Source organism: Ambystoma mexicanum, chromosome 4p (assembly GCF_040938575.1).
Source record: "Ambystoma mexicanum isolate Mex_15411 chromosome 4p, UKY_AmexF1_1, whole genome shotgun sequence".
In the NCBI taxonomy this organism is placed as follows: Eukaryota; Metazoa; Chordata; class Amphibia; order Caudata; family Ambystomatidae; genus Ambystoma; species Ambystoma mexicanum.
The window spans coordinates 773691550-773719203 of NC_090927.1; the positions used below are offsets into that span (position 1 = coordinate 773691550).

General features: G+C 45.8%; 1 protein-coding gene across 1 annotated transcript in view; it reads right to left on the reverse strand.

Annotated features, from left to right (window-relative positions):
• PGM3 (phosphoglucomutase 3) overlaps positions 1 to 27654 on the reverse strand; it is a 518766-nt gene that overhangs the window by 314184 nt on the left and 176928 nt on the right. The window contains exons 8-9 of the mRNA XM_069606327.1: positions 20779 to 20862; positions 3479 to 3577 (exon numbers count right to left, since the gene is read on the reverse strand). Of these exons, the coding sequence (XP_069462428.1) occupies positions 3479 to 3577; positions 20779 to 20862 (183 nt within the window). The remainder of the gene's footprint in view (positions 1 to 3478; positions 3578 to 20778; positions 20863 to 27654) is intronic.

Below are 27654 nucleotides of genomic sequence, written 5' to 3' on the forward strand. Positions count from 1 at the left end.
TTATACAGTTCCAGCAGACACTCCTCAAATCTCTGAGCATTTTACAGAAAGGGGCATTTGGCTGTCCAATCAAGATGGGAGCCGGTCCTATTCAGGCCCTCTGGCAGACAAAGGACGGGGGGTGGAAAAATCCTCCCCCACTTCCTGCCTGCCCAGGCAGTCTGGAGCTTAAGCGGGGATGCCCAATAGTTCCCGCCAACGGCAAAACACACACACTGTCCTCCCCTGCCAGGACGGTAGAAGAAGGGCTAACAAAGAACAACCACGCTAGTAGTGGTGAAAAAAGAAGGGAGGCCCAAAGTTGGTACTTGGGTGCCCCTATTGTGCACTACCATGGCTATGGACACAGATTGCAGTCTACATAATAGTTGGTAGAACACGTTCAATGCCACTAGCCATAACTAGGTGATCGTCTATGTGACTAAAAGGTCACACAAGCAGAGAGAAGGGGAATACTAGGTATCCCTTTGGCCCTCCACAGAAGGTGGCGTGTGCCAATCTCTCAGACTATAGAGTTGAGGATATAGAAAAAGAATCTTAAAGGAGGACCCTTAGGGTCCCCAGCAACACTGCCCATAAGGAGCTATGTGCTGCAATAAGAAAACACAGATGCCTTTAAGAGCTATAGAGCAGACAGACTCCATAGTATAGGTAGAATACAAAGAATAAAGTTCCAAAAGACAGTTCCCATAAGCAGAAATTAGTGGAAAAGGCTCCACTCATTCAGGATTGAAAGAAAAAGGTCCAGAAGTCCAGCAAAAAGTGCTCGGGGTCTCACTAGGAGAAGGAGCCAGGCATAAAAACGATAAATCTCCCGAACACATTTGAAAGTATGTTCAATTGGTATGCAGTGATTATAACGAAACAAAAAACTACTAACACTTTTTAAATGAGTTCAAAATAACGAATGTAAAATTGTCAAATTTTTTAAATAACAAATTTTCCATGCCAACTTTAACTCCTGCTAAATATTTAATTGTCTTTAATTTCAACTGTAGCAACAATATTATTTTTGTACATTGGGTGTCACTAGCATCAAAAGACATTCTCAATTTTATTACACTGGAAATTGATAGACACCATTTTCGTCCGTTTTTCATCTGAGATCTGTCATGTTTTTTTTCCATTTTCCTGGATTCTAATTCGGATTTATTGACTTTGGTTTGGATGTAGATTTTTTGGATTGGATGTACGTTTTTTGGATGCCTTTATGTGGATTTTCTGGTACTCTGCTGGATTATATTCAATGGATTCTGCGATCAGTTGTGTTTTTTTTTACTTTCCTGGAATTTAATTCGGATTTATTGATTTTGGATTGAATTTACAGTTTTTGGTCTGGATGTACAGTTTTTGGATGCCTTTTTGTGGATTTTTCGGTACTCTGGATTCACGTTTGGATTTTTTCTCCCCTTCAATGGTGTTTGGATGAATTTTTTGTAATCGGTTCCCTGCACTTTGGTGAACTATTTACAAAGGATTTTTTCTGCCTAGGAGCCAAATATAATAAGTCTTATTTCTATTGTTAGATCTTGTGCTTTGTAGGTATAACATTTCTCAATTTTTCTATTTATTTATCCTCTTGTGTTTTAGTACTTCAAGTTAAATGCCACACTTTGCAGATAAGACATGGCATTTTTCAGAATATGCAAGCATTCCGTTAATGTATTGGCTGCATCTCTGTACTTCTTTCTTTGTATTCCAGTTTTCTCCATTGATCGTGCTTGTGAAATCTGCAATTCCACAAATGCTTGTTCACTTTTTAAATGTTTTATGAAGCTCCATAGTGTTGGATGTATTGTGCTAAATGTATGCCGCAGTCCATTGTGCCAGCCTTCCAAGGAATTATTTGTTTTTGGGTTGTCTTCAATACTTGCTAAATAACAGTTCCAAGTGCTTTTATGATGTTGAGGACTTCTTCCGTTTCCACTTCTGGTTAGCACACAAATCCAATCTAGCAATGGTTCAAATAATTCTGCATGTGTCTTGAAATAGTTTGCTTGTATTAGCTTCTCATAATATTCTTGTACTTGTTCAGGAACAAATGCTAGTGAAAACAGTAGCTTTATATTGAATTCAAACTTTGTGTCCTCTCCATAGCGCATTTGTAGACAACTTGTTTGGATTTTTCTTCTTATAGCCTGAGTAAAGTGGAAAAAACAACCCTGTATGTTCAACATTTTTAGTCACACTTTATTTGCTGAATTTCGAAATTCATTATTTTCTCTAGCTGGATGGGTGAAATCGCATTCTTAGTGTATTTATAAAATTTGATGCATGTGTCGTAACTTTCTGTTGGCATTAAACATTATACTAATGGAAATAGATTGTTGTTGATGGTTCAGTTTATTGAATAAATCTGACTGAATGGCTTTGGGCACACTTTGAAAGTTCCATCAGCCTGCCATTTTTTCGAATTTTTTTAAATAATGTAATCCTTGTTCTGTTCCAAAAATGATCAGTCTCCTTTCTTTTTTTAAATTATCATACAGTATAAATACCTCCTTTTCTTGGTAAATTGTAATTCAATTGGTATATTTATTTCTTCAAATGATTGTGGATGTGGAGGTAAATTCTCCTTTTTTTCGTTTCTGACTGCATTTTCTCCTTTGAAGTATTTTAACATTTGGCATTTGACCGGCTAGGTGAAATGGTACATTTGTACGTATTTCTCGAATGATGTAGCCACTTGCTTGTTCATTATTGCTTTCTGACATTTCTTTTATTTCGGCTATTTGTTTATTTGCACTTTCGTTACATCTGGAATGTGATTATGTTCCCCTTTATGTAATAATTAATTTCCCTTCGTTATGGCTCTACCATGACAGTTGTGACTATAGTAGTATAAACATTTCCAGTATGTACGTTTATCCTTTTCGCTCCCCCTATTGAGCACATAGCCATGTAATGTAAACTGTTTTCCTTTTTGCGACAATGAATTCTAAGACCCTTTCTTCCATCATTTATCCTGTTAATGTAGGTAATGCATTCAAAATGTGTTTTCATTAATATTTACTTAATCATATATGTTTCTTTCCTTTTCCTCTTGATAACATCTAATCTAGTTTTATCAATTGTTTACTCCTTTCTCCCGTCTGTCACACTAATCTATCTCTATCGCAGTTACCTCAGTCTGTCAACCATTTCCAAATCTTTACTTCTGTGCTAACCACTACACTTCCGTATTTAGGTTCTTTTTTCTATCCAACTGCATTATTTTAGTTATTGATGTAAATTTCTTTTTCGTTATTTCTTTCATTTACATTGGATTCCATTGAATTCGTTATTATCTTCATTGTTTCATTTTCAGTAATTGTTACTTTCGTTATTTTATATACGATAAAATCACATGTTCAATTTAGCTGTTCATTATGCAAAGCATTAGAGCAGGTTTCTATTTGGTAAATAACAGTTTGCCAGAACGGCTAATACAGTTCAATGGTGACATTTCAATAAACAACAGGACATATTTAGGACTTACTGTGCCATGGCCATTTGCCTCAAAATAAACGCCTATGTCAAACTCTTGGGCTTTGTGGTGCAGGTGTTTTACTCCTGTTTTTGTGCAATACACAGGAACCTATGGCACAGAAACAATTTCGGATTAGAGAAAATATATAAAAACATCAAACAACCCAACCGAGTCAAGCATGCAGATTATACTCCAAGTACAATTAGTTTCTGTCAAGAAATTGAAACAAATTCAGCGTCCTGCTCACGCCCAGTGGTGAACACTTGTGCACCAGGCCATGCCTGTTATGCATGGTTTTATTTTATTAAAACCTTTCTTTAATTGGCAATTTGAGGTAGAGCACAACAGCTTTCATTTGGTATCAGACAGGATATTTTCATACAGACAATCACTTAACTGCTAGACAGGAGAGAATGATGTAAGCAATAAACACGTAGCGTATCACAATTTACCTAGTTCATATTAACCAGTACAATGAGGCAATGGGTTATCGGAAGCATGGTTAATCAAATATGTGTGGAACTCAGCCCATATATCCCTGGGCCTAGACACATAGGGTAATGTACCTATATACAACTCTTCACGGCGCAGGTAAGAGCTGCCAACCATTACTGAATTCCAGCTGGAGTACAATCTTTCCATTTCAGTAATAAACAATCTATTGGCTCATCTTTTGGCTATCTTGCATCCCATGCTTATTCATGTGTGGATTCTGCAATTTACCCGTTCTGAGAGGGTGAGCTCCTTTTTATTCTAGAGACATGGATTTACTAACACTCATAAACATACAGTGACTGTTATACTTTATCATTGCAGACTGTCTTTGGATAGAAAGATTCCAGGGCACTAGAACGCATATGACGCAGGTACACACAGATACCCGTGGCACAGAAGTAATTTATTTTTCTTGTGAACAACTGTAACAGCTCACTAATGAGTGTATTGAAGGATATACATATTTGAACTTATTGAGTCTTATGCGTTATATTATAGATACATAAAGATGTTCTTTATGAAGCTTTATTGACCACATAATAAAGAGCTTGATAGCTCGAAACGTGTTGGGCATTGCAACAATAAAGGAAGATAATATGAACAGACATTTCATGATTGTGTTGAAGTTCTGCAATATAAATATGTCGAATAATGATACGCTATTCACACAAGCTGAATAGGAAACCAACTATGACCCTTGCATATTGAATTGTTCTACAGGATTCATGAACCTATTATTATTGTCTTAACAGTCTAGCGAACCTAGCTATTGATAATGTGCAGGGGACAGGAGTTCCCCCATTTTCTTTTCCCACTTAGTTTTTATTGAACATTTTGCTTAAACAAGACAACACAGTTAGCGATTACTCGCAAAACAATCCCTCACCCCCAGCCCCCACTCATAGTTAACCTGGCCAAAATGGGCATTGGGGATTCAAAGGAAAATAACCATTGGATCTTACAGAGTGAATAGGCTGACAAGTTGGGTTCATTGATGACGATACACCTCGAGCAATATGGGATGACATATCAGTGAACCGTCAGTTAGGCTGTTTCTGGGCTGGGAGCTTCAAAGTCCCATTGTACCACAATCCTCATGCAAGAGTACTACTGTCCAGTCCTGCAGAAAGGCGTCCATTGAGTTGTGTACCAGGGCTGTTAACTTCTCGTAAGTGAAAACGACGCAAAGTTTTGCCAGCCATTCAGCTCTGGATGGAACTAATTTGCTTCTCCATTGCTGGGCATGGGCCAGTCTCCCCGCTCTCAGCATAGCCTGAACCACCCTGAGATAGGCACTTGACTCCAGGGCAGGAGAGGGGAACCCAAACAGGAGGTCGATGGAGCACAAGGGGAGTGAGAGATCCACTATGTCTTTAATCCAGCTCAAGAGCTCCGACCAGAAGATCTGGATAGAAGGGCATTCCCACAACAAGTGATACCAGGAACCCCTTTGGCCACACTCCCGGGGACAGAGGGGGGAGGTACTATGAAACATTTTGGATAACCTCTCAGGGGGGAGATGCCACGCGTGAAGGATTGTGAAATTATGCTCCATGGTCGCTGTGTAGAGGGAACGCGACAGGAGCACCCCAAAGAGCTTAGACCAGGTATTCTCTGCCATAGTCTCACCCCACTTCTCCTCTCAGAACTGCTTAAATCCCCGTCTGCCCTCGAGTTGGGCTGTGATTAGAATTTTGTATATTTTGGAAAGGGACCCTCTTCTTGAGGTAGCCTCCACTAACATTCTCTCCAGGGGTTTGAGAGGGTGCGTGAGGTTCACGCCCCACTTTATTCGGGGAAAGTCAAAGACAGAGACGGGTGCTCCCCATGCTTTCCGCTAAGGCGGGGTACTCAATAAAGGTGCCATTCTGGAATAGCTGAGTGGCTCGTTCCCAACCCATGTCAGACCACCTCTGGGTGTCTCTGAAACCTCTCTTCTCCAAATCAAGAGAAGGTCCCCATAAGGAAGTCAGAGGAGAAGGCCAAGAAGAAAGGGGAGCATTGGAGTTGTCTTGCCTCCATAGGGACCACAAAACCGACAATGTCAGATGATTTCTGACCCTATCAGGGAGATCCTTGGTTGGGGCCCACCGGAGGTCCCTTACTTTCTTGGGGTGTGTGTGTGGGTATCCTCTATATATGACCAACAGGTTCGCATTTCAATCTTCATATGTTGCAACATGACCCTTAACTGAGCAGCTTTGTAGTACTGACGGAGGTACGGGTGCCCAAAGCCCCCTTGAGACTTTGGAAGAGTCAGGGTGGCAAATTTGACTCTTGGCCTTTTCCCATTTCAGACAAAACGCACCGCCATGGATTGCAAGGATAAAAAAAAAAAAAGAAAGTCTGGCACTATAGTAGGGAGTGCGAAAAAAGGCAGGGCAGGATATTCATTTTTAGGGATACCATGCACCCGAAACAAGAAAGCGTCAGTGGAGGTCCGAACGTATCTTGGAGAAAATAGGGGAGAAGTTAAGCTTAAAAAGGTTTCCCAAAGTCCCTCGGAAGCAGAACCCCCAGGTAGGGTGTAGCCACGCGCTCAACTTTAATACCTCCAACAAAGTCTTTCCCTTCAATTAGCCCTGAGCACTCTGATGCGTAGAGGCGCTCATAGAATGTTCAGAATTGCTCTGCTATCCCCGGGTCGTCGAGGCATCTTTGGCCTCCCTGGGAGACGCACTGCGTCCACCCTTCTACTGCTCCAAAATTCACGTAATCTGCAAACCAGAATTTTATCTGCCTTCTCCCCCTTCTCCATATATCTTTCTTTGAGGAGAGAGTTTTCTCTCAGTTTGCCTGACCATAAGGGTGGCTAGTTTCGCCTTAAATTGTTGAAGTTCAGCCCATTTACCTGGAAACATTTGGGATCAGAGTTTGCCCCCTGGCTGTATCTCGTTTATTTTGTCTCTGAGTGTCTTCTCCTCCCTGGTTACGACTCGCTTCCTTGCAGCCCCCAACCCAATCAAGACCCCTTGGATTGTACCCTTAAAGGCCTCCCACAATCCTGCCTCCTCACCTCTCCATTGTCGTTGAGCTCAAAGAATTCCTTAATATTTGTGAGGAGGGTCTGGGCGGTCTCTCTATCCCTCAACAGGAGATCGTTACATGTCCACCTTGTGGACATAGGGGGGCCCGAGGAGATACCCCCTTGGTCACGGACCAAATCATGGTCAGAGCACGGGATCAACTCCACCCGAGCCCTATAATACTCTCACGCAAGGCTTTGTCAAGCAAGACAATCAATCCTAGAGAAAGATGAGTGAGGATTGGAAAAAAATGTGAAGAGTGGATTTTGGCCCTGACGTGTCGAGTGGGAGTCTAGCAGGCCCAACGCCTCATTCGTTGCATGAAAAGATGAGGCCAATTTCCTCTGGGTCTGTAGGTCTGTGTAAGGGCAGAGAGACTTTCTATCCAATTCAGGATGGAGAAAAATGTTGAAGTGAGCTCTCGAACTGAAGTGGGCTTTGGGGACACTACTATTGCTACCCCCCTTCTCTTGGTCAGGGCAGAGGCCTGGAAGATCTCCTGGATGGACTTGGATCTGAGCGCCAACTCCCTCCCCCCTTGCTCAGTGAGTTTCCTGCAAAAACAAAAAGTGCAATTTCAACCTATTAAACTCCTTCATCACCAGTGATCTTTTAGTCGGAGAGTTCAGCCCCCGAACGTTAACCAAACCCAATGTCAGCGAAAATAGGGCATCAACCATTGAACAAGCAAACAACTCTGCAAGACCCTGTAAGGGGGGCAGGTACACCGCGATTTTCTCCCCTGGACCGGCCATTCTGAGCGATTTTCAAAGGAAGTGGTTCTCAATGGATTCAGTCCCCTGTCCAGTATTTTCAACCAACAGTAACCCCAACGTAGAACAAAAAACTCCCCAAGTTACCCCCCACCCACCCCTGAATGCCTGGACTTCCTGCAAGATATAAGATGCCGTCCAACCAGGCCACCACTGCCTGCCTACACTAGAGCAGAACTCAGCAATAAAACCAAGTTATACTGAGCCCCCCCTTCTCCCACTCTCTAACACAGACAAAAAAGACTCAACATAACATTAGTTCTACCCCCCCTCCCCTGAAAAAATATCAAGGCACATCTTTCAATTAGAGGCCAGATCCCTCCCGAGCCCCCCACACAGCGATCGCTTCGGCAAGAAACTCTTAACTGTCAGTTGAGGCATCCGTCTCCCTCTCTGCACCAGTCCGTTTCCCCCCTCAGGGGAAAAAACACAGCACTCTCCCAGCCAAGGAGACCGGCACCTCCCCCGAGCCTAAAGCAGGGCTTACCCCGGCAAAATCTCTGTCTGCTGGCCGATATCCATGCCCTCTTCAATGTTGCAACTACAAGCTACCAAGACTTGTTCAATCATTGGAGGGTTTAGGGGAGGGCGGGATCACCCTTCTGAAATTCCTGTGACCACGAACCCAACACCTTTCTGAGGCCTCAATGGACCTCCCAATGGGTTTTCGAGAGCTCTCTATACCCTTTTCGCTGGTCTCCTGGCTGCTTTCCTGGGAGGATTCAACCAGAAGCTCCCGGGTCACTCTTTGAATGTCCTCCTCAGTGACTAGGGAGTATTTATAGCCCTCATACTCAAAAGAGAGGGAGAAAGGGTGGCCCCACCTGTAGCGGACGCCCTTAGGCTGGAGCCATTTTGTAAGAGGGCCACAAAGGCGTCTCCTTGCCAGGGTGAGGGCCGACAGGTCCTGATAAATTGAAACCTTTGCTCCTTCCAAAACCATTGGGCCTTTCTTCCGGGCTAACTCCAGGATCTTGCTCTTTTCTGCGTAATAGCAGAACCTCACTAGGATTGACCTGGGTCCTCTGGATAGGGCACCCACTCTGTGGGCCCCATCAATGGTCAGCTCGGTGGTGTTGGTGTTCACCTCCTTGACCACTCTCAAAATGTCAGATTGCGTTTCACCGTCCCACTCCGGAATCCCTAGAAAACACAGGTTACTCCGCTGTTCCCTGTTTTCAAGGTCCTCGAGTTTTAGGGTGCACTTCTCCTCTTGTCTCTCCATCTCCGCGAGACGCATGTCTATTTGAGTTTCTAGTATGTCGACGGAAGATTGGTTCCCCTCCAGGGCCTGATGTCTTCCACACAGTCTACCTTCTTATCCAAGGAATACAGCTTTCTTCCGATATCGGCCCTAAAACCATGGATTTCCTCAAGCAGGGCCGTCATACACTGGTTCACAGATTGAGCGTCCACTGCACCTGGTTGGGTGGGGGCCGGTGAACTAGTCGCTTCCATTGTGGTCATCAAAGGATGGCGAAACTTTTTCAGTGGCTGGGCCCTGTCCATCTGGGAGAGACTCGAGAACCAGACCTTGACAGAGGTCAGGGGGGCCCAGTCAAGAGGGGGACAGGGGAGGGGGGACCAGAGGGACCACGTGGCTCAGAGGGCTCTGCAGTATAACTTGTTTCTATTCATCTGTGGACGTGGTAACTTGGACTGCGTTCGAGCGGCCTGGGTAGCGAACTAGGAGTGGCCACTGCGCTGGAGGTTTTGAACCGCCCTTCAGTTCTCTGCAAGTCTACTCCCCTTTACACTTCCATGCACATCTCACACAAAGTCTAGTGTAGGGCCCCTCTCAGGATTTCAGATCGCTCACCTGAGCACAAACACGTGCGCACTGTCCCCAACTTGCGTGAATCCAGACGGCAAGGGGGGCCACTAGGAGGCACCCCTTGGGATAGACCAAGGGAGTGTTGAGTCCTGAAAAGGAAATATTGTGCCAACGTTCACTAAGACAGTTAAAACAGTGAAGAGTTAATGAGCGGACTTGGATATGGACTGTGGCCTCCCACGTATTTGAAACTGATCAGCCACCTCTCCCTACAAAACAATGTCAGTAGGGCTCCTTCACTTGCCTTGCTCACAACCGTTCAGCCACTCCTCCAATGCAGATTCCCCCGTGATGAGCACACGCAGCCAGTACAGAACTCCAAGGCCAGTTCGGGAATCCTCACGGCCTCCCAGTCCCAGTTCTGGGCTCTGCTGCAGGTAGAGGGCTGCACCAGTCAGGAGCGGCCAGTCCCACGGCTCACCCACCGCTCTGCTGATCCAGCGGGGGAGTCGAGGCAGGACAGAATATGCCCGGAGGTCTCTTGCTGAAGAGGCACGGCTTCTTCCCCCTCTCAGAGGTCTCAGTACATAGTAGCGGGACGCTCTGCCTGACGGGGTCCAGGCTTCGCAACAGGTCGCAGAGGAGAAAAGAAATGGAAGGCTCTCTCCCCCAGTGGACAAGGCAGCACCTAAAGGCCGTCTTCACACCCTCCAAACTGCAGCGAGATGACCCCTGTCAGGACGCCGTGCAAGCTGAGTCGCTCCGCGAGCTCCGCTCGAAGCCTCCAGGCGTTTGGGAAATGTGACACGGGCCTTCCACTCACGTATCAGGAGCTCTGATCTTGGCCTCTAAAACCCTGTAGGGATCCTGACTTTCTACCCCTCGGCGCACCCTGGTCTCCTAGTGTTGCTGGGGGGGGTCAGAAACTCACGCCAGGGGGTCACAGGGGTGGGGGGGCTCAAACTCCAAGTTAGGTCCTCGCGGAGGAGAGCAGCTGAACGGCGTCAGAACATCGCAGCGCCCCCTGCAGGATCGATTGCCCCTATTTTGGGAACTTTATTTGTTTCGCCTCATGGTGGGCTGCCATCCTTCATCAGTTGCAAACATTCCTAGGAAGAGTGAGTGCTCATTTCCATTGTCTGGGTCTTCATTGGTCTGGGGGTTCAAGTCCCTGTCTGTTCAGATGCTGTATTCTGCAGTTGAAAATAAGTCTTGTACTCAAAGGGTTGTTTTGGGCTTCCTGGACTGACGTTTCGGGGGGGCAGGTGGGTGTTAGGCAAAGTTTGTATGCAGTACCCTTTGGGACCACTACACACAACTATGACTACAGGTGTAAGCAAACCAATCTTTGGTATAAGGCTGTACTATACCGTTTTTGGTAGCAGAGCTGAGCAGCCAGGCTTATCTCAAGAGGGGAATGTGAGCTGTAATGATGTTACAGAGGTCTACACAGGTATTCAAATAAACTCTTACACTCAAGGTTTCTTGGTAAAAAACTTATTCATTTATTTCACAGTCAGTTATAAAACATTCACTAGAAGGAGGCAACTGAATATTATACACACACATAATTCAATACTGTATACTTTAAGTTTCTAAAGCATTCAGGCTACTTTGAAGGAGGAGCAAAATGGCATCCAGAACACTAAAGTAGGAGCAAAAAGGCATAGGTTATCAGAACATCATTAAAAGAAGATTACAAGTATTCTTATACAGTGCAAATATTTTGAGTTCACCAGAAGAGTCAATTCAATGCCAGGCCAAAGTCAATGGGCTAAAGTCTTGTGTACGATAAAGCAGTTCTGGTAGTTAAACGGAAAGGTCTTTGCCAAAGTTCTCAGAAGTAGTTTGTAACAGAAAGAATCATATGTTGGGTCACAAGCTGATTAGGCCTGCGAGTTGCAAAAGGTTCACACACTTTCACAATGAGTGGTAAATTCTCTCGGTCGGGTTTTCACAGTACCGTACAATGAAGAAAAAGAGTTCCTGCAGCTGTTCCTGGGCCTCAGTCGTGGGGACAAGAGGGAGGAAATCGGGGGGACTGGTCAAAAAGCTGGCAACTGGCAAATCTTCAATTCCGGTAGCTGTAGTCAAGCACACAAACTGGTGTCCCTCTCCCTGGTTATTCGGTTTCCTGCAGCACTCTGAGGAAAATACAACCAGCTCCGAGGTTGGTATCCAGGTGGCTTAGTGTCGAGTTGATTGGTCCCACCAACTCAAAGGGAGAAGTCGTCCTTGCAGGGGCTTCTCTGTCGAGATGAACTTGTCGATTTAGACCTGCAGCAGGGTTTCACCGGGCAAACCAACGTTCCAGGAATTGCAGCAGCCGTCCTCTTCAAGCTTGTCTTTGGTTCTTTTGTTCCAGTGGTGGACTCGCCTTTTGTTCAGTTCTCTCCCATTCGTTCCAGCCTAGCTGTCACTCACCCAGCAGGGTGGCTGTCCTTGCCTGAAAGTCAGCCAGGCAATCACACCAGAGCGCATTTAGGAGACTACACAGAGGGAGATTCGGGCACCTCCCTCACTTCCTGCCCACCCCAGACACTCGGGCAGCAGAGGTTGTCTTCAGTCCTGAAGCCTGCCAAAGGTGTAGGAACAAAGGGACCAAACCTGGTTTGGCGCGCAGAGACAATCTCTAGAAGTACCTTTTCAAAAAGAAATGGCAAAAAAAGAAGACCGGGTCCTGCTTAAACAAAGGGGGCTCAGATGCCATCTTGAAAACATGGCTCCTGCGATTTAATGCTACCAGTGTTCGCAGTCGGGAAAAATCATTGTAGTTTGTTGTAAAACCACTGCCACCAGCCATTTCGAGAGGAAAGGGTAGCATTTGACTAGTACATGAGTTTCTAGACACAGGGGAAACTAAGTGACCCCTCCAGCACTCTATTGTAAGATAGGGTGTGCTGGGTCTAGGAATTTAAAAAAACTAGTAAAGGCAATTTCACTTTACTTTCTCTGGGAAACAGTAGTTTATCCCAGCAAAGGTATTTAAACCCTGGGACAGCCTAAAAGGCTTCCCTGTGTCACTGCACTGAGGGTGCTTTGTGACACAAATGAAAATATTATGCCTATGGAGTGGTTTAGGTTCCATAACCACAAGGAAAAACAAGAATAAAAACACACATCAAAATACGAGAGAGTAGGAAAAAAGGCTCACACTCTCTCCAGGTAAAACAATCAAGTCTTCAAAATCCACCCTAACAGTGGGTTATTCTCGATACTTGCCCCCAGGTGACCCAGGGTGCTAGATCTAAGCTTTTAGCAAGCAGGCTTAAATCCCATTTTCCAAATTACTTCAATTGGTTCTTGAATCGGCTTTTGAAGCTTTTCCTAAGGATGTCCTCAGTCATTCCCTGGGGCTGTTTGTCGCCAACTCCACACTTGTGGGGTAGAACTGAGACTGATCTCACTTTCCTGCCATATATTCACATCTGCCTATTAACCATTCCCCATTGACCCCCATGGGGAACATTTTACTCACCTGAAAGTCTTGCAAAGTGACTTTGGGGATACGTTCTTGCCTCTGGGCATTTGTCCTGCATCCAGCATCCATCTTGGGTCCAATGGGTTTTAGGCCAAAGACTAGACTTTAAGCTTGCACCTGTGATTTTTTTTTTAATGTATTTAAAATTCATTTTTTCTGCTCATGGGAATGTCTGTTTACATATTTCCATTGACACCATTTATTTTCAGGGGTAGTGTCTTGGTGCACTCAGTGTAAATGTATCTCACCTTCTTGTAGTGTCTGGCTGTGCGTTAGAATGGTTTTACCCCTTCTAGGCACTACCTTGACTTGTGTACATGTGTATTGTCTAAATACTATGTTCTAGTCCTTTAGGGAAACAACTGTTATTTTGGCATCTGTGGCACTGTAATGTCTATTAATGCCCTGTATCTTATTGTGATCCCCTCTTCCGATTCCCATCTTTTGTCTCTTATACATAATGTGACCAGTCCGACGTACAGTCACTAAGTAGCGCACCTAATCTATAGTCAAGGAGTGGATTGTGTCTTTTGACAATTTAATTATAAGTTACTCAGCATAGTGACTAACGTACTCTTAATAGTCCCCTTTCCTCCATACTGCATTGGCGTCCCTCGCGAGGGACGAGAGACAGAACCTTTTTCACCAGAAAAACCTTCTTTGCCTTTAAATTTAGAGGTGCCTGGGGGTGCGGCCCTGGGGGCATGCGCTGCCCTGACTCCACCCTCTGGCACCACAACTCAGTCCCCATGACGCGTCGACAATAGATTCAACATTGCCTAATGACACCAGTATTATTAGGGGGGAGGATGGTGGTGGGACGTATGGAGGAAAGGGGACTATGGACTAATCGTACGTTAGTCACTACAGTGAGTAATTTATAATTACTCTTACGTCCCGTCCCCTTTCCTCCATACTGCATGGGCGATTACAACTTAATGTAGCCCTAAGGTGGAGAGGAGACCCTCCTTAAGCAAATAGGTTCTGGAGAACCGCCTGCCCGAATACTGCATTAGATCTAGAGCCGGCATCCAAACAGTAATGCTTGCAGAAAGCCGAGGGAGTGGCCCAAGTGGCCACCCTGCTTAGGACTTGCCAAGGGACATGGTGCTGGAAAGCGATGGCCGTTTCCTTGGCCCTGACTGCGCGGGCGTGCATGTTGGCCGGAAGCGGCTTGTGCTGGCCCTCGTATGCTTCTTTGATGGCCGAGACCATCCAGCGGGATATGGAAGCCTTGGAGGCCCGATAGCCTGGTCTTGCCCCACCGAAAGTGACAAATATGGTATCTGATTTGCAGAAGCCCTTGGTCCTGTCAAGGTGGAATGTTAGGGCACGCCTGACATCCAGGCAGTGCAGAACTCTCTGTGCCTCATCCTTAGGCTCGGCAAAGAAAGTAGGGAGGACCATTTCCTCGTTCAAATGGAAAGCAGACAGCACTTTAGGCAGAAATGCTAGGTGTGTCCATAGGACTACCTTGTCCTAGTGAAAGGTAGTATATGGTTCTGAGGTCACAAGCGCATGGATTTCACTGGCTCTGTGAGCCAAGGTGAGGCCGACTAGTAAGGCCGTTTTAATGGTGACCAGTCTGATGTCCACTGTCGCCACTGGCTTGAATGGTTTGTGCGCTAGGGTGCCCAAGATTATGTTCAGGGCGCACACAAGGTGTGGCCTCCTGATGGGCAGGTAGAGCCTTGCAAGCCCCATCAAATGTCGCTCAACAATTGAATTGGAAGAGACCCCTTCCTCCAAATTCCTGTATGCCCCTATGGCAGCGAAGTAATTGCAGCAGGTGTCCACCTGCACGCCAGAGTGGGCAAGGTACGCCGAGAATGAGAGCACCTCCACCAGGCTACATGCCAGGGGGTCGATTTACTTGGAATCTGCCCAGACGCAGAACTTGGTCCATTTACTCTTATACTGGGCCCTGGTAGCCTTGCTCCTTGTGCCCTGTATGATTTCCAGATTAGCCTGGGAGAGGCTGAGATGCTTTAGCGTTAGCTGCTCAGGAACCATGCTGTGAGGGCTAGTTTTTGTGGCGCGGGGGGGTGATGACCCTGCCCACCTGCTGCACCAGAAGATGTGCTGGGCCCGTCGGAAGATGAATCAGAGGCATCTCAGAGAACCATGGCCTGGCCGGCCACCATGGAGCTATTAGGATGATGTTGAGCTGGCGAGACTGCTTGATCTTGCAAATCACTCTGTGAATCCGGGGAGTGGGCGGAAAGGCGTAAGCTTTCATGCCGTTCCACTGAATCCGAAAGCCTTCGCCCAGGGTGCTGGGGCCCTGTCCCTGCCGGGAGGCGAACTGAGGGCACTTCTTGTTGTGCCAGGTGGCAAAGAGATCCACCTGGGGGAGACCCCATCTGTTGAAGATCTCCTGAATAACGAGGTTGTTTAGCTGCCACTCACAATTGTCCGCTCTCAACCTGCTGAGCCTATCCGCTGCCAGGTTGGACTGCCGTGAGGTAGATGTCGTTTTCCAGGGCCCATTCCCACAGGCAGATTGCCAGTCTGCACAGTGGCGGGGATCTGGTGCCTCCCTGCTTGTTGACATAGTACATGCTGGTTGAGTTGTCTGTCTGGAAGAGGACAACCTTGCCCGTGAGAAGTGGGAGGAATGCTCCGAGGGCTAGCCAGATGGCGTTCAGCTCCAACCAATTGATGTGGTACTCCTGCTCCTGTCGAGTCCAGGTGCTGTGGACCAACAGATCGTCCAGGGTGCCCCCCCAGGCCTCGAGCGAGGAGTCTGTGGTGATGGTGACCTACGGGTGGGAAGCCGGAAGGGTTTGGCCGTCCCTAAGTTGCAGTCCTTGGACCACCATGCGAGGTCCGTGTGGAGAGATGGAGGAACCTTGAACATCTCGATTGATAGGCCCTCTACTGGCTCAATGAAGCCGTTAAGTGCAGCTGAATCCTCCTCATCCTCAGTCTTGTGTGGGGGACAGCTAACAGGATCGCCGCCAGGAGAACCAGGAGATGCTGGTACCACCAGGCCGAGGACACCTCTCTGCTGAGGAAGTGAGTGGTAGCCCTCTTGATGGCCGTGATCTTGTCCTCCGAGGGGGAACACCTTCTCGGAGCACGTGTCCCAGATGAGGCCCAAGAAGGTCAGAGTCTGCGTGGGCTGCAGCTGCGACTTCTTGAGATTGAGCGAAAAGCCCAGATCGTGCAGTGTGTTCATTAGAGCATGGGAAGAGTGGTGAACTGCTTCCGGAGATATAGCCCTGACGGGCCAGTCGTCGAGGTATAGGTAGATGTGGAGGCCCTGCGCTTGATGAGGGTAGCCACCGAGTTCATGAGTCTGGTAAAGACCTTGGGTGCCGAGTTGAGGCCAAAAGGAAGGACCTTGTATTGGAAATAGTAGCCCATGTTCCTGAACCGTAGGAAAGAACGATGGGGCTACCAAATCGGGATGTGTGGGTACCCGTCCTTCAGATCCAGGGATCACATCCAGTCTCCCCTGCACAATGTCTCTGCTATAAAGGATGGCGTAATAATCTTGAATTTTTGTAGAGGTAAGGAGAGGTTGAGGGTGGAAAGGTCCAGCACAACTCTCAGGCCAGCCTGGTTCTTTTTCCGAGTAGCGAAAATCCTGGAGTAGAAACCCAAGCCTCGCTGGGAAGCTGGGACTTCCTCCATTGCCTGCCTCTCTACGAGCGAGCGGACCTCCGTCAGAGGAGTTGCTGTCCCAATTTGAGGGAATGGAAGGGAGGAGAGGAGAGGCTGGGATGGGTAGGCGGTACCCCATGGATACTACTGAGAAGATCCAGGGGTCTGCAAAATTCTGGCGCCAGAAATGCGTGTGAAGAGCAAGCCTGCTCCCCACACTGGAGACACGTTGACCCGGAGAGGTGTGTCATGCCTTCTTTCCCTCTGAGGCTGTTGCAGAGGAGGGAGACTGGAAAAAGCCCTTACACCCCACCACCTTTTTGTTGCTTGCGCTGATGCAGAGTCGGTAATCTGTCAGGATGCCCGGACCTCCGTTCTTGGAAGCCGCGGAACCCTCCACATGTACGTCTCTTGTCAGAGCGCTGCTGTGACTGGGTGTATGATTTGGGCATGGTCTTTGTCAGGATGGATAAGGACTTGGCCGTTTGTGAGCTGTTTTTTTTCTTGTCCAGCTCCTCGTTCATGGTGGAGTTGAATCCCCCCCCCCTTTCCCCCTCCTCCTCGAACAGTAAATCTAGTATGCGTTCCTGGACGTCCGGGTTGAATTTAGTTGCGGAGCCAGGCTGTTCTCATGTCCATGGCGATGCAGATGGCCCAGCCAAAGGTACCAAAATGGTCCACAGTGGATTCCATAATGTCTTGTGCCACCATCTTGGTCTCAGCCAGTCCCGCTTTAAAGCGTGATTGGCTCTGCACCGGATGTTCTGGGAGGAAGTCGGCAATTACATGCCAAAGCCTCTGGTTGGCGGCTGCCAGCATGGCATCAGCATTTGCCTGACGAACATTTAAGGATGCGTTGGAATACAGCTTCTTCCCAATCGCCTCCAAGATCTTCTCCTCCTTGCCTAGCAGCGCTGTGGAGGACGAAATAGACGACGACTGCAGGTTGGAGTACAGTGATGCCGCGACAATCACTGAGGAGTGTGGCTGTGGAAGGGCCGATGGCAAGAGTGTATCCCCCTCCATCTGCCTGTACTTGGCGTCTAGGCGTCGGTTGACCGGCTGGACAGAGTGGGGCTGAGCCAACCCTTCTTGGCTAAGGCGACTACCTCAGTCTGCATAGGGATTCCCGTTTTAACAGAGGGGTGTTGCGTGAGGACTTCTGTGTGGACCCCCTCTGCTGGCTGCTCGACCTGGGGCTGAGGCAGGGCCAGGTACTTTGCCAGTCCAGCGAGACGTTAGTGGAAGGCCTTGGCTGAGGAGGGCGTGTCCGGGTCACATTCTCCGCTAGCATCATAGGGAGGACTTCCCTGATGGCGTCCCTGAGGATTCCCCCCCATCTGAGGTGATCTCATAAACCCAAGGAACCTCTGGAAGAAGCTGTCCTCATAGGATGAAGAGGTGGGTAGGCGATATTGAGGGAGGAGTGGGAGGCTGCTGGTGCTGCTGCATACCCTGCCCGTATGGACGCACAGGGAATCTACCCTGCGCCAATGACGGATAGGCCGTAGGCCACGTACCTGGTTGATGCCAGTCGAACCTTGGCACTTGCTCTTTGCCAAAATCCTGAATCTGGTGTGGCGTCGGGCGGGGTGCAGATATCCGGCACATTGGCCCTCTTGTTGACCTGCCTTCCACTTGTCTGCGTCATGTTGCTCGGCTCGCTAGGCCCATTCTCATCCAGGACTCAAGTGTGGATCATGAGGCCTACCCTGTTCCTCGGTCTGAGGCACAGTAGGGGAAATGCAGTCGGCCCTTGGGTCAGTAGAGCTGTGTTCAGGCGCCCCCTCTGACATATTGCCGGTATTAGGGTGTGGCCCCTCAGGTGAGAACCCGGTACAAGAGCCTTCCAGTCCCTCAATACTGTCACCGGGAGGATCCGCGGATCCCTCTGCCTGCAGGCCAGTAGCTGAAGTAGCCTTGGTGCGCGTGCTGGTAGAAGAACCTGAACGGTCTGTCCCGCGCTGGCAAGTCCCTGCAAAGGAGTTTTCCTTTGCGGGTGCTAAGGAGAATAGAGGCCCTACCTTGGCCTGGATCGATGGTAGACGAAGTCTCTCAAGTCCTCCGGAGGAGATTTCTGGAAGAGCTCCCTCCACCTGGCTAGTCTGTTCTTCAGAGCCTTCGAGGACAGGGTGTTGCACGCTGTACAAGCTTGCCAACCATGGTCTGGGCTAAGGCAACATAGGCAGAGGGCATGGGTGTCTGAAGTTGGAAAGAGCCTGTCACAGGCTGGGCATATGCTGAACCCTGTGGAAGTCAACATGCGCTGGCGAGGAGCTTGATGCCTGAGCACCAATATCTGTAATAAAAAAGACAAAAAGATAAGTATCCACGTAATTACATGGCCAAAGCCAAACCCAGGAGCGCTGGTGAATTCGGCTTGTTCCCGTCAAAGCGGAAAAGGGGACTGAGGTGTGGCACTGGAGGGCGGAGTCAGGGCAGCGCATGCTCCCAGGGCTGCACCCCCGCTCACCTCTACTTTTAAAGGGGAAGAAGGTTTTTATGGTGAAAAAGGTTCCGTCTCCCGTCCTTCGGGAGGGACGCCCATGAACTATGGAGGAACGGGGAGAGGATGCAAGAGTTTTATTTGTATAGATATACCTGGTATTATTAGTGTGTGTCAGGTCTACTTAAAGTATTTATGGAACTAAGATATATATTTGTAATCTAATAAAAAGGTATACATTCTTCAGCTCCCCAAAGGCGTTGAGATGGGAGGCTGATAGGCTGGAGATTTCATGCTTCCAGAAACTATTAAGTCAGGCTTAGGCTAAGACAACAGGAAAGGGTAAAGATGGCTAGAATTTGATTCCAACCGCACAGGAGAATCCCTTAAAAGCCACAGACTGGTTTAGACACTGGTGTGATTCAAGACAAGGTCAGCAGTCCGCCAAGAACATTGCAACCGGACTGTGGTTACCAGCTGTCCCTTCCTCGTGGTGAGTAAGGCAGTAGCAGGACTGAAAGGTCCCAGAAGAGCTCTGAGGATGCCAGAAAAGTCTTCAGTGATGAAGTAGAAGGGGGGCCTATTTCGAGCTAAAATTCAGTTCCAGTCAGGTGTAGGCCAAATGCAGACCTGGCAATGACCAAGACCTTGAAACAGTGATGGATGCTGTGTAGTCTGAAGTAGGAAGGCAATGGGTTAAGGTCTTCCCTGTCGATGTTTAGGAATCTGTACGAAACTCAGTGATTGGCTTGGCAGTGCTTCAGATACTGGGATCTTGCGGTCAATGATCTCAAGAGGATTTAGTCCTCCACTTTTATCCAAATTCCATGTTGGGCAACAGCCCACGTATGAAAGGGACCTGCAAGGCCAGCCTGCCACCTCACATTCTCCTCAGCAACAGAACATACCCAGGCTGAAGTTTGGATTGGGGCCAGACAGTCCCATAACCCAGTTTTTGTAAATTCACACACACACAAAGCACTGATAAGGAGTGCAGAGCTGTTCAACCGCAAATGTGCATGTCTTTATTTGGCAATTTTTAACCTGAAAGAAAAGCAGATGGCCAACAAAGAATATGATAAAAAGAACAGGTCCTGTAACACGGGTTACAGCCACCATTTTAAGTATTTGGCACTTGAAGGTATAATTTTAGTACAACCATAAAAACGACATGGCTGTGTATCAGGAAAAAGATGGAAAATGGTTCACTGCAACGAGCCTGTTCAATACACATCATACAAGTAACTGGGATGTAACCTGAAAAAAAAGTTAAGAGACACAAAATGCCCCTGCAGCACTCCACTGAAGGTGGCTTGTACTACACTGTAAATGAAAGGGTGAAAAACAAAAGGGAGACACATTCGCTCCACTGGTAGACATAGGAATTGACCAGAGCACCCGTAAAGGGGCCTCTCACCCAAAGTCAAAATCTGGATTTAAAAGAAAATGCTGTTATAGTAGGGGAATTCACTGAAGTCAGTGGATGAACACTGCAAAAACAGAACCGAATTCCAAAAAGGATTGCAAGAGAGGTGGGAATATCATATTACGGCTCATATTTTGCCACTGTCCATTTTCTAAACTCAGTAAAATTGTCCTAAGGAAAAATAGTAAGATCTTCAATCTGTAAAATCTGGTTATCCATGCAACATAGTTTGCAGTAATAGAACATACATTTTACTCAAAAATATCAAAACATAGCTACCTTCATAGTATCTTCAAGATAGCGTGTGGAGCTTCCATTCGCATAGGCAGTTTGTACTACAGCCATCTTTAAACTTAAATCAACCTGTGCAAATGTAAAGCAAAGCAGTGAATTATGGTATACTTTACAAGAGGCAAATGCAAACATAAATAAGGATTCCAGACTGTTAATGGGGGCAATGACAGAACACCAGGATAAAATGAAGCATTTCATGACTTCTTGTTGGATTAGAGCTAGGTCCATTTAGCAAACCTGCATGCATTTGTGAGACAGACGTAAGGTTATCCATCATCTCTGCTTTTAGCACTGATTTAGGAGTGGGATTGGCAGTTCCCCGTGGATGGTCTTCCACTACAATGGGAAAGGTAAATCATGAAAAAAATAGAAAAAGGTTGCTTACCTGCAATGGAAGTTTGCCATCTATGGTAACTTCCACAGATTCATCATAGTTAATATATTCTCGTTTCTACAGTATAATTCTAGAACATATTTACATATTTTTTAAAAAAAGAAAAAAAAATCATTTTTTTTAAAAAGGCAGAAGATAATCAGAAGACCCCAGAAGGGGGTGAGGGAAACTTGAAAGGGCTGAGCAGGCATGTGGCCCCATGCCAGGCTGTCAATCCGAAGACCACAGAAGGGGGTGAGAGAAACCATAACCAAAGCCAGGACCAAATTTCGGCTAAGCAAGCATGTCGCCTACTCGAGGCTGAAAGCAGAGATATCAGACCAGGGATAAAACGAAAGTTGTGTTTTGTGAATATTGAACGATACAAATCAGAGGAACCTGTTAAATGTAATACATTCCACAGATGGGATAAGAAAGAAACTGTTTGGAACACCTGATAAACCCATTGTTTTTCCATAAGGACACAGAGACATTTGTTTGTTTGTTGGAATTACCAAACCAAGAGCTGGAAAAGCTGATGAGAACTATTTGGCGGGGATCAGAAAACCAGTTACTACCGATTTACCCCTAGGGCAAAGTAATCCTATTCCAAGTCAAAACTTGATTGACTTTCTTTTTATAGTGGTAAGGCAGATATTAGTATAGCGTATGTTTGACAGAGGAAACAGTTTATGTGTAAGACATCCTCATAAGCATCCATTTGTAGTTTGTAGAGTAGAGAACTCATCTAAGAGGTAGGGTTGGAGGTTTTTTTTATATTGTTTCAACATGTCCTCTTGTCCGTCTCCTATATCCGACTTCACACACTGTGCTGCTACTGGATGGTTTCCATGCTGTGATGTCCCAATGCAGACACACGTAGCTCGCAGATTTCCATGTGCTCGCAAGCTACTGCTCCTCTCCACTTGCCTGCCTGTCACTGACCACCAGTATGCAGGGGGCCTGGTATGAAATTCTCCACCTCATGAATGGGTTCAGAGACGGTGCTCACTAATGCTGGTGTACTTGCTAGTTTCACAGTACCTTCTTCACAATCACTCATGCAGTTGTACTAAATGCTTGTGACCCTTGCCATCAACATCCCTAGGATTCCCAGGTGAGGGATCCTGTTGTGTTAGCCATTTAACTTCTCTCCTGGTATTCCATAAGGGCAGGGCTTGCCATAGAAGAGTTTAGGGGTTCCACGTGCAAGGGAGATTAGGGAGGCTGGCTAGATACGGGGGATGACCCACAACACCTACCTCGTGCACATCACAGAGTGAGGAATGTTGCTGGCTCCAGAAATCCTTGGTTCTCTCCCGTAGCACTCAAATGATGTGACTACATCACAGGTTCTTGCATGGGACAGGACAGTTTCTAGAGTCGATGATGCAAAGCCAATATATCAGGATTTCTTCTTGCTCAAGTAATATGTTTACATCAAGGAGACCAGCAGTATCTCTTAAAGCCCCAGTCGGATTTGTTTCCTTTACCAATAAGTAATCACACAATTGTTCCTGAAATGGTGGGGTTAGAGAGAGTGGTAGTAATTTGCAATCAGTTATAGATTCTAGAACTTCTTCCCAGTGCTGATGGAGAAGCAGGATGTGCACACCTCTTACGGGATATATCTTGAAGTCTGTAATTGCACTGGTTTAGATTGCCTTCTTTGTGCTTCTGATTTAGAAGATAGTTTCATGGATTTCCTTGATGCAGACACAACTAATATAAATGTGCTAGATTCTCTCTACATGAACTTAAGCTACTCATTTCCCAGGGACCCCAAACAACGTGCCATCTCTGAAGGGAACACACAGCATTGTGTTTTGTAGTCTTTGGCCAATAGCTCATAAGAGGCAACTGGCAAACGTGACTCATTGACAATTTGCAAGACACTAGTTGCTTCTAGGTCACAGAAACCCACTGATTCTCATATATTGTAGATGGGCACAGGCTGCCCTTTAGAGAGAAGAGGCTTTTGATATTTTTCCTTCACAAGGAACATAAGAAGTTTCCTAAATGTGTTCCAAAGGGACCAGTCAGTCACTGTCCTGCTTGCAGAGATGTTGAGGAGCAATGTGCCAGTGTAAATGAGGAGCGGGTATTCGCTGTTCCAAGCCCCGGTCAGTTGGATCCGGCTATGTCAAATAATGCACCTCTTTTATGGGGTAGAATGCTAAAAACTTGCTATAGAACCATAAAAGGCAGGTATGAATCACCATATGCTGGTAATTTTACTTTTAATTACTTCCGGTTCCGTAGCATAACAGACTATATTTTGGTCCCAATTTAATGGCGAGATTATATAAAAGGCTTTGAAATCCATGAAAAAAGTGCTATTGACCAAAATTCACTATCGCTGGCCTGGGCCTGTGGAAGGGAGAAGACCAGACTCAAAGTATCCCCAATTACTAGAAAAGGGCACCAATAGAAGGGCTCTGCTCTGGAGAACAGACAGAGGATAATTTCCTGGGAAAAGCAGTGGAAATGAAAAAAGAAAACCTAAAGAAATGATATCTTTAAATGTGGAAACTCCGCCATTAAGGATTATAAGACGCGAGGAAATATTTAGCACTAAGAAGAGTAGTTGATGAGATGAATGAGAAGGCTATATGAAAGTCCTAGCTTTCAACTAGATTAAAAGAAAAAAGAAAGCACTTCTAAAAAGGCTACTCACTCAGATACTGCAGCTATTAAACAGAAGTAGCGACTACAAAAAGGAATTGGCATGCAGAAAATGGGAGATTGCCCCAGAGTCATTGGGATGCACGGTGTGAAGCTGCAACCTCCCACGATAAAAATAATTTCTGGAGTATTATTGCTAAGTACTCCAATTGCCTTGGCCTAGGTTGCCATGAAATCCATGACTGGGTTGAACACTTTACTTATCTTTATAGTGTGGATGGTAATATTAGCATCAACGGTAATATTGACCACCGGTTCATATTGTGTCTATATTGATCCTTTCTCAGTGAGGGACCTTGAGTTGGTAATAGGACGTCGGAAAGCATGTAAAGCACCTGGGGGTGATTAGGTGCCAAACTAGCTTTTCCGTCCCTGCATTGAGCTGTGGGAACCTTTTCTTAATTTTCTTTTTTATTTTGTTTATTTTTCAAAAGAAAACATTTTACACATTAAGTCAACGAAACAAAAAATAAACTTGGGGGTACATAGTTGAAACAAATCCAATTACAAATCCAATTACAGGGTACATTACAATAAGTCAATAATAAAACCGCATGGTAGCTAGTGATCTGGTCAGAAGAGCTCCATGCAATCTCCCACTCCGAGCTCAAGTGCCAAGAAACATCCGCCCTTCCCTATCAGCCCGACCCCCAGCACGCCCGACCTTCAGCGATTAATCTATTTAAAACTAGGTCAATGAAAAATATTTAAACAGCTGTGGTTTGACCGAACAAAGGGGATACCTATCACAAAACCTGTGAAGTGGGAGCCACACCCCAATGGAGCTAGCCAAACTACCCTGAGTGGTGGCGCAAATCTTCTGACAAGGACATTTCCCAGATCTTATACCACCAAATATATATTTGCGGGACCCCCTCAGCTTCCAGCATCTGGACAACTTAATCCTGGCAGCCAATAACAGGTGGCTAATTAATGACACCAAATGCCCTTGCATGGGGTAGACTGATTGCACAGTTTCACCCAGCAGAACCACCAAGGGGCCCATTGGCAGTCTTATTCCAGTTATATCTTTTATCAAAGCCAAAAACTCCCTCCAGAACACTTGGAACCTCCCACAGGTCCACCAAAAGGTGTAGCAAATTGCCCTCCAATCCACATCCTCTCCAGCACAGAGGAGAAATAGAACCATCAATCTGATTCAGACAGGACGGATACATGTACCACTCAAACCTGACTTTGTACGTGTTCTCCTTGTTTGTCACGCATTGGCTATAGGTCCCGTTTCTAACGTAGGTATGTAAGACTCTTCTGGCTACTGAAATTAAACCAGATACCTGAAAAATTGGCACAATTATACAAATTTATATAAAAAAAAGCAAAGCATCATTCCCATCATCGTACGGTCCCATTACATTATTGGATGGACGATCTCAAATATTTTCTGGCGTTATAATGAAAAGACTTGAGGAATAGGCCTTAAGAGAACAATGTTGTTTCCGATACCCAGTAGGCTTTTAGGCTGGGGATGGGAACAGTAAACCAATGCATCAATGTGTATCTGCTCCTCTCCAAATTCCTCTATGGGACCATTATATGGATCCATGTTCAGGCTTTGAACATGTGGACAGGGGTCTCTTTCTTGTGGAGCACTCTTGGCAATATGGGCATTCCAAGAGCATTGCTGCGGTTGCTTGAGTGCAGATTCTACGGTTCAGGTTCAGTGTAGTGTGGGTGGGGGAGGTAAGCAGTAGTATAAATGTGAACATGAGAGTTAGGCAAAGGTGCGTTGCTGCACCGCTCCTATTTAATCATCTCCCATCCTTTTTAGAGGGCTAAGGTGCTGATGTTCCACGATGTGAAGGCAAGGGGTTGCCTGTTCAGAGTAACACAGATGATGTGCTTTTTACACTAAGTAATCCCAAGCCCCTCCAAACTGTGGGTTACACAGATTTTATGAACCAAATGGGACTCAAGGTGAACATTGCTGAAAGCTACGTGTTGTGTTTCACGACTAGATGTTCCCATGGTCCAACAATTCTTGTGGACGGTCTGAGAGGCCAATTGTCAGTTAACTTGAACGGAGAACATAACTACTAGGAGATTAAAAATGAGAAAAGCAATTGAAGGCATTTTCTGATTTTCAAAAACCTTGACAGTTTTCTGTGAGCAATATGCTGACTGCATATAGAGGACTTTGCAATATTTCTGACACTGTGTTGCTTAAACCCATTTTATTTTGGCACTCACTGTAGTTGGGAAAGGGGGACACTTTAACAACATTTTTGATAAAACACCTACAGTCAATGGGCAATTGCCATAAAATTGAAAGATTTACATATATTAAAAAGTCCCTTGGGTCTGGAAGGTGGTTTTACAACCCGCCCAGTCTTACCACAGTGCCCGAAAAAAAGTGCTAGAAAAGTATGATTATGAAGATAGGGGCAAGCAATAGGGAGGATATGAACCGCCTGAAGACATCGATAATACAATACCTACCTTTTTTGCTACCTATCGGGATGGTGCCATATCTTGATGTTGTTACGAGTTTCCATCATAGATGATTTTTGACTCGAGCCAGATTAACTGTCTTGCAGGTAAAGGCAGCGGCTAGTAATTGGTCCTGCAGCGTTAAAGAAACCTTAGCTCATGTCTTTCTATTTTGCCCTCTATATGATGATATACTGAAATGCCATCTTCTTCCACTTTTACATGACTTTGGCCTGGATCATTTTAACCTGCCTTCATGTTATTAGTGTACCCATCGTATTTACCAAGTGGTTTGATATGTGCATGTTATCTGCATTATGCATGGAAAAGGCGAACATTAATGTTGACAGGACCCATTTACTGTGATTTTATGAGATGTGTTTTGAGAGTTTAGATTTGTATCTTGTTTTTATGAACAAGGATTTGATAGATGTTTTATATTACTGTTTTATGGATGACTTTGCAAATCAGAAATAAACATTGTTTGGCTGAAGTGGCACAACCATATTTGGCCAATAAATCCATTCTCTTAGTACTTATCTAGGCTTTCAGAGGATAAGGAACCTGAAGGGTATGTCGATCATTTTGCTGCAGGGAAGATCTCAGAATCAGAAAGATTATCAAGTATGATGTTTTGGGACTCCCCCAGTGTAAGAAAAACATTACTTGAAGTCTATAAGAACCATGCTACGGAAATTGTGATTTTTGGGAGCTGGTTGAAGCTCATAAGGTTTTGCATATCAGGGTGAGTAGCGTTAAGGGAAACATAAAATACCTATTGCAGCATTTTGAGTGACATCAGCAACCATCACAAGATAATTTAACTTAGAAAGCCTACCTGTTCTTAATTGCCCCTAGTTAGCAGTGATCAATGGTAAAGATAAGTTCCTCCTACTCAGATTCTTAAGAACCTAGCCCTTATATAAGGGGATATAATTTCCTTTCCCATTTTACCACCACATATACCCCATGCGTAGAACAATTATGCAAGTGATACACAACAATAATGTGGAATAAGTATGACTGTCTCCGCAACCACTCCTGCAATTGGTCATGGAGACTCACATAATTGTGTTGAGGACTGGTTTCAGAGAAGGCTTCCTGCCACACTGCATGTTTAACCACAGCAAATAACTGCCCCAAGACCTGCACAAGGATTGGGGTGACCGAGAATGAGCCTCAACTTTTTTTTTTAAACATTTTATTTATTTATTATGTTTGGTTTTTAACAAACCTTTCATAAAATGGTCTCATATACATACAATTAAAACATTGTCTTTCCAACTTCTTCTTGACATCTCATTCCTTTAGTCATTGCCTATTCTTCTCATAATAACAGATTTCAGCATTTACAT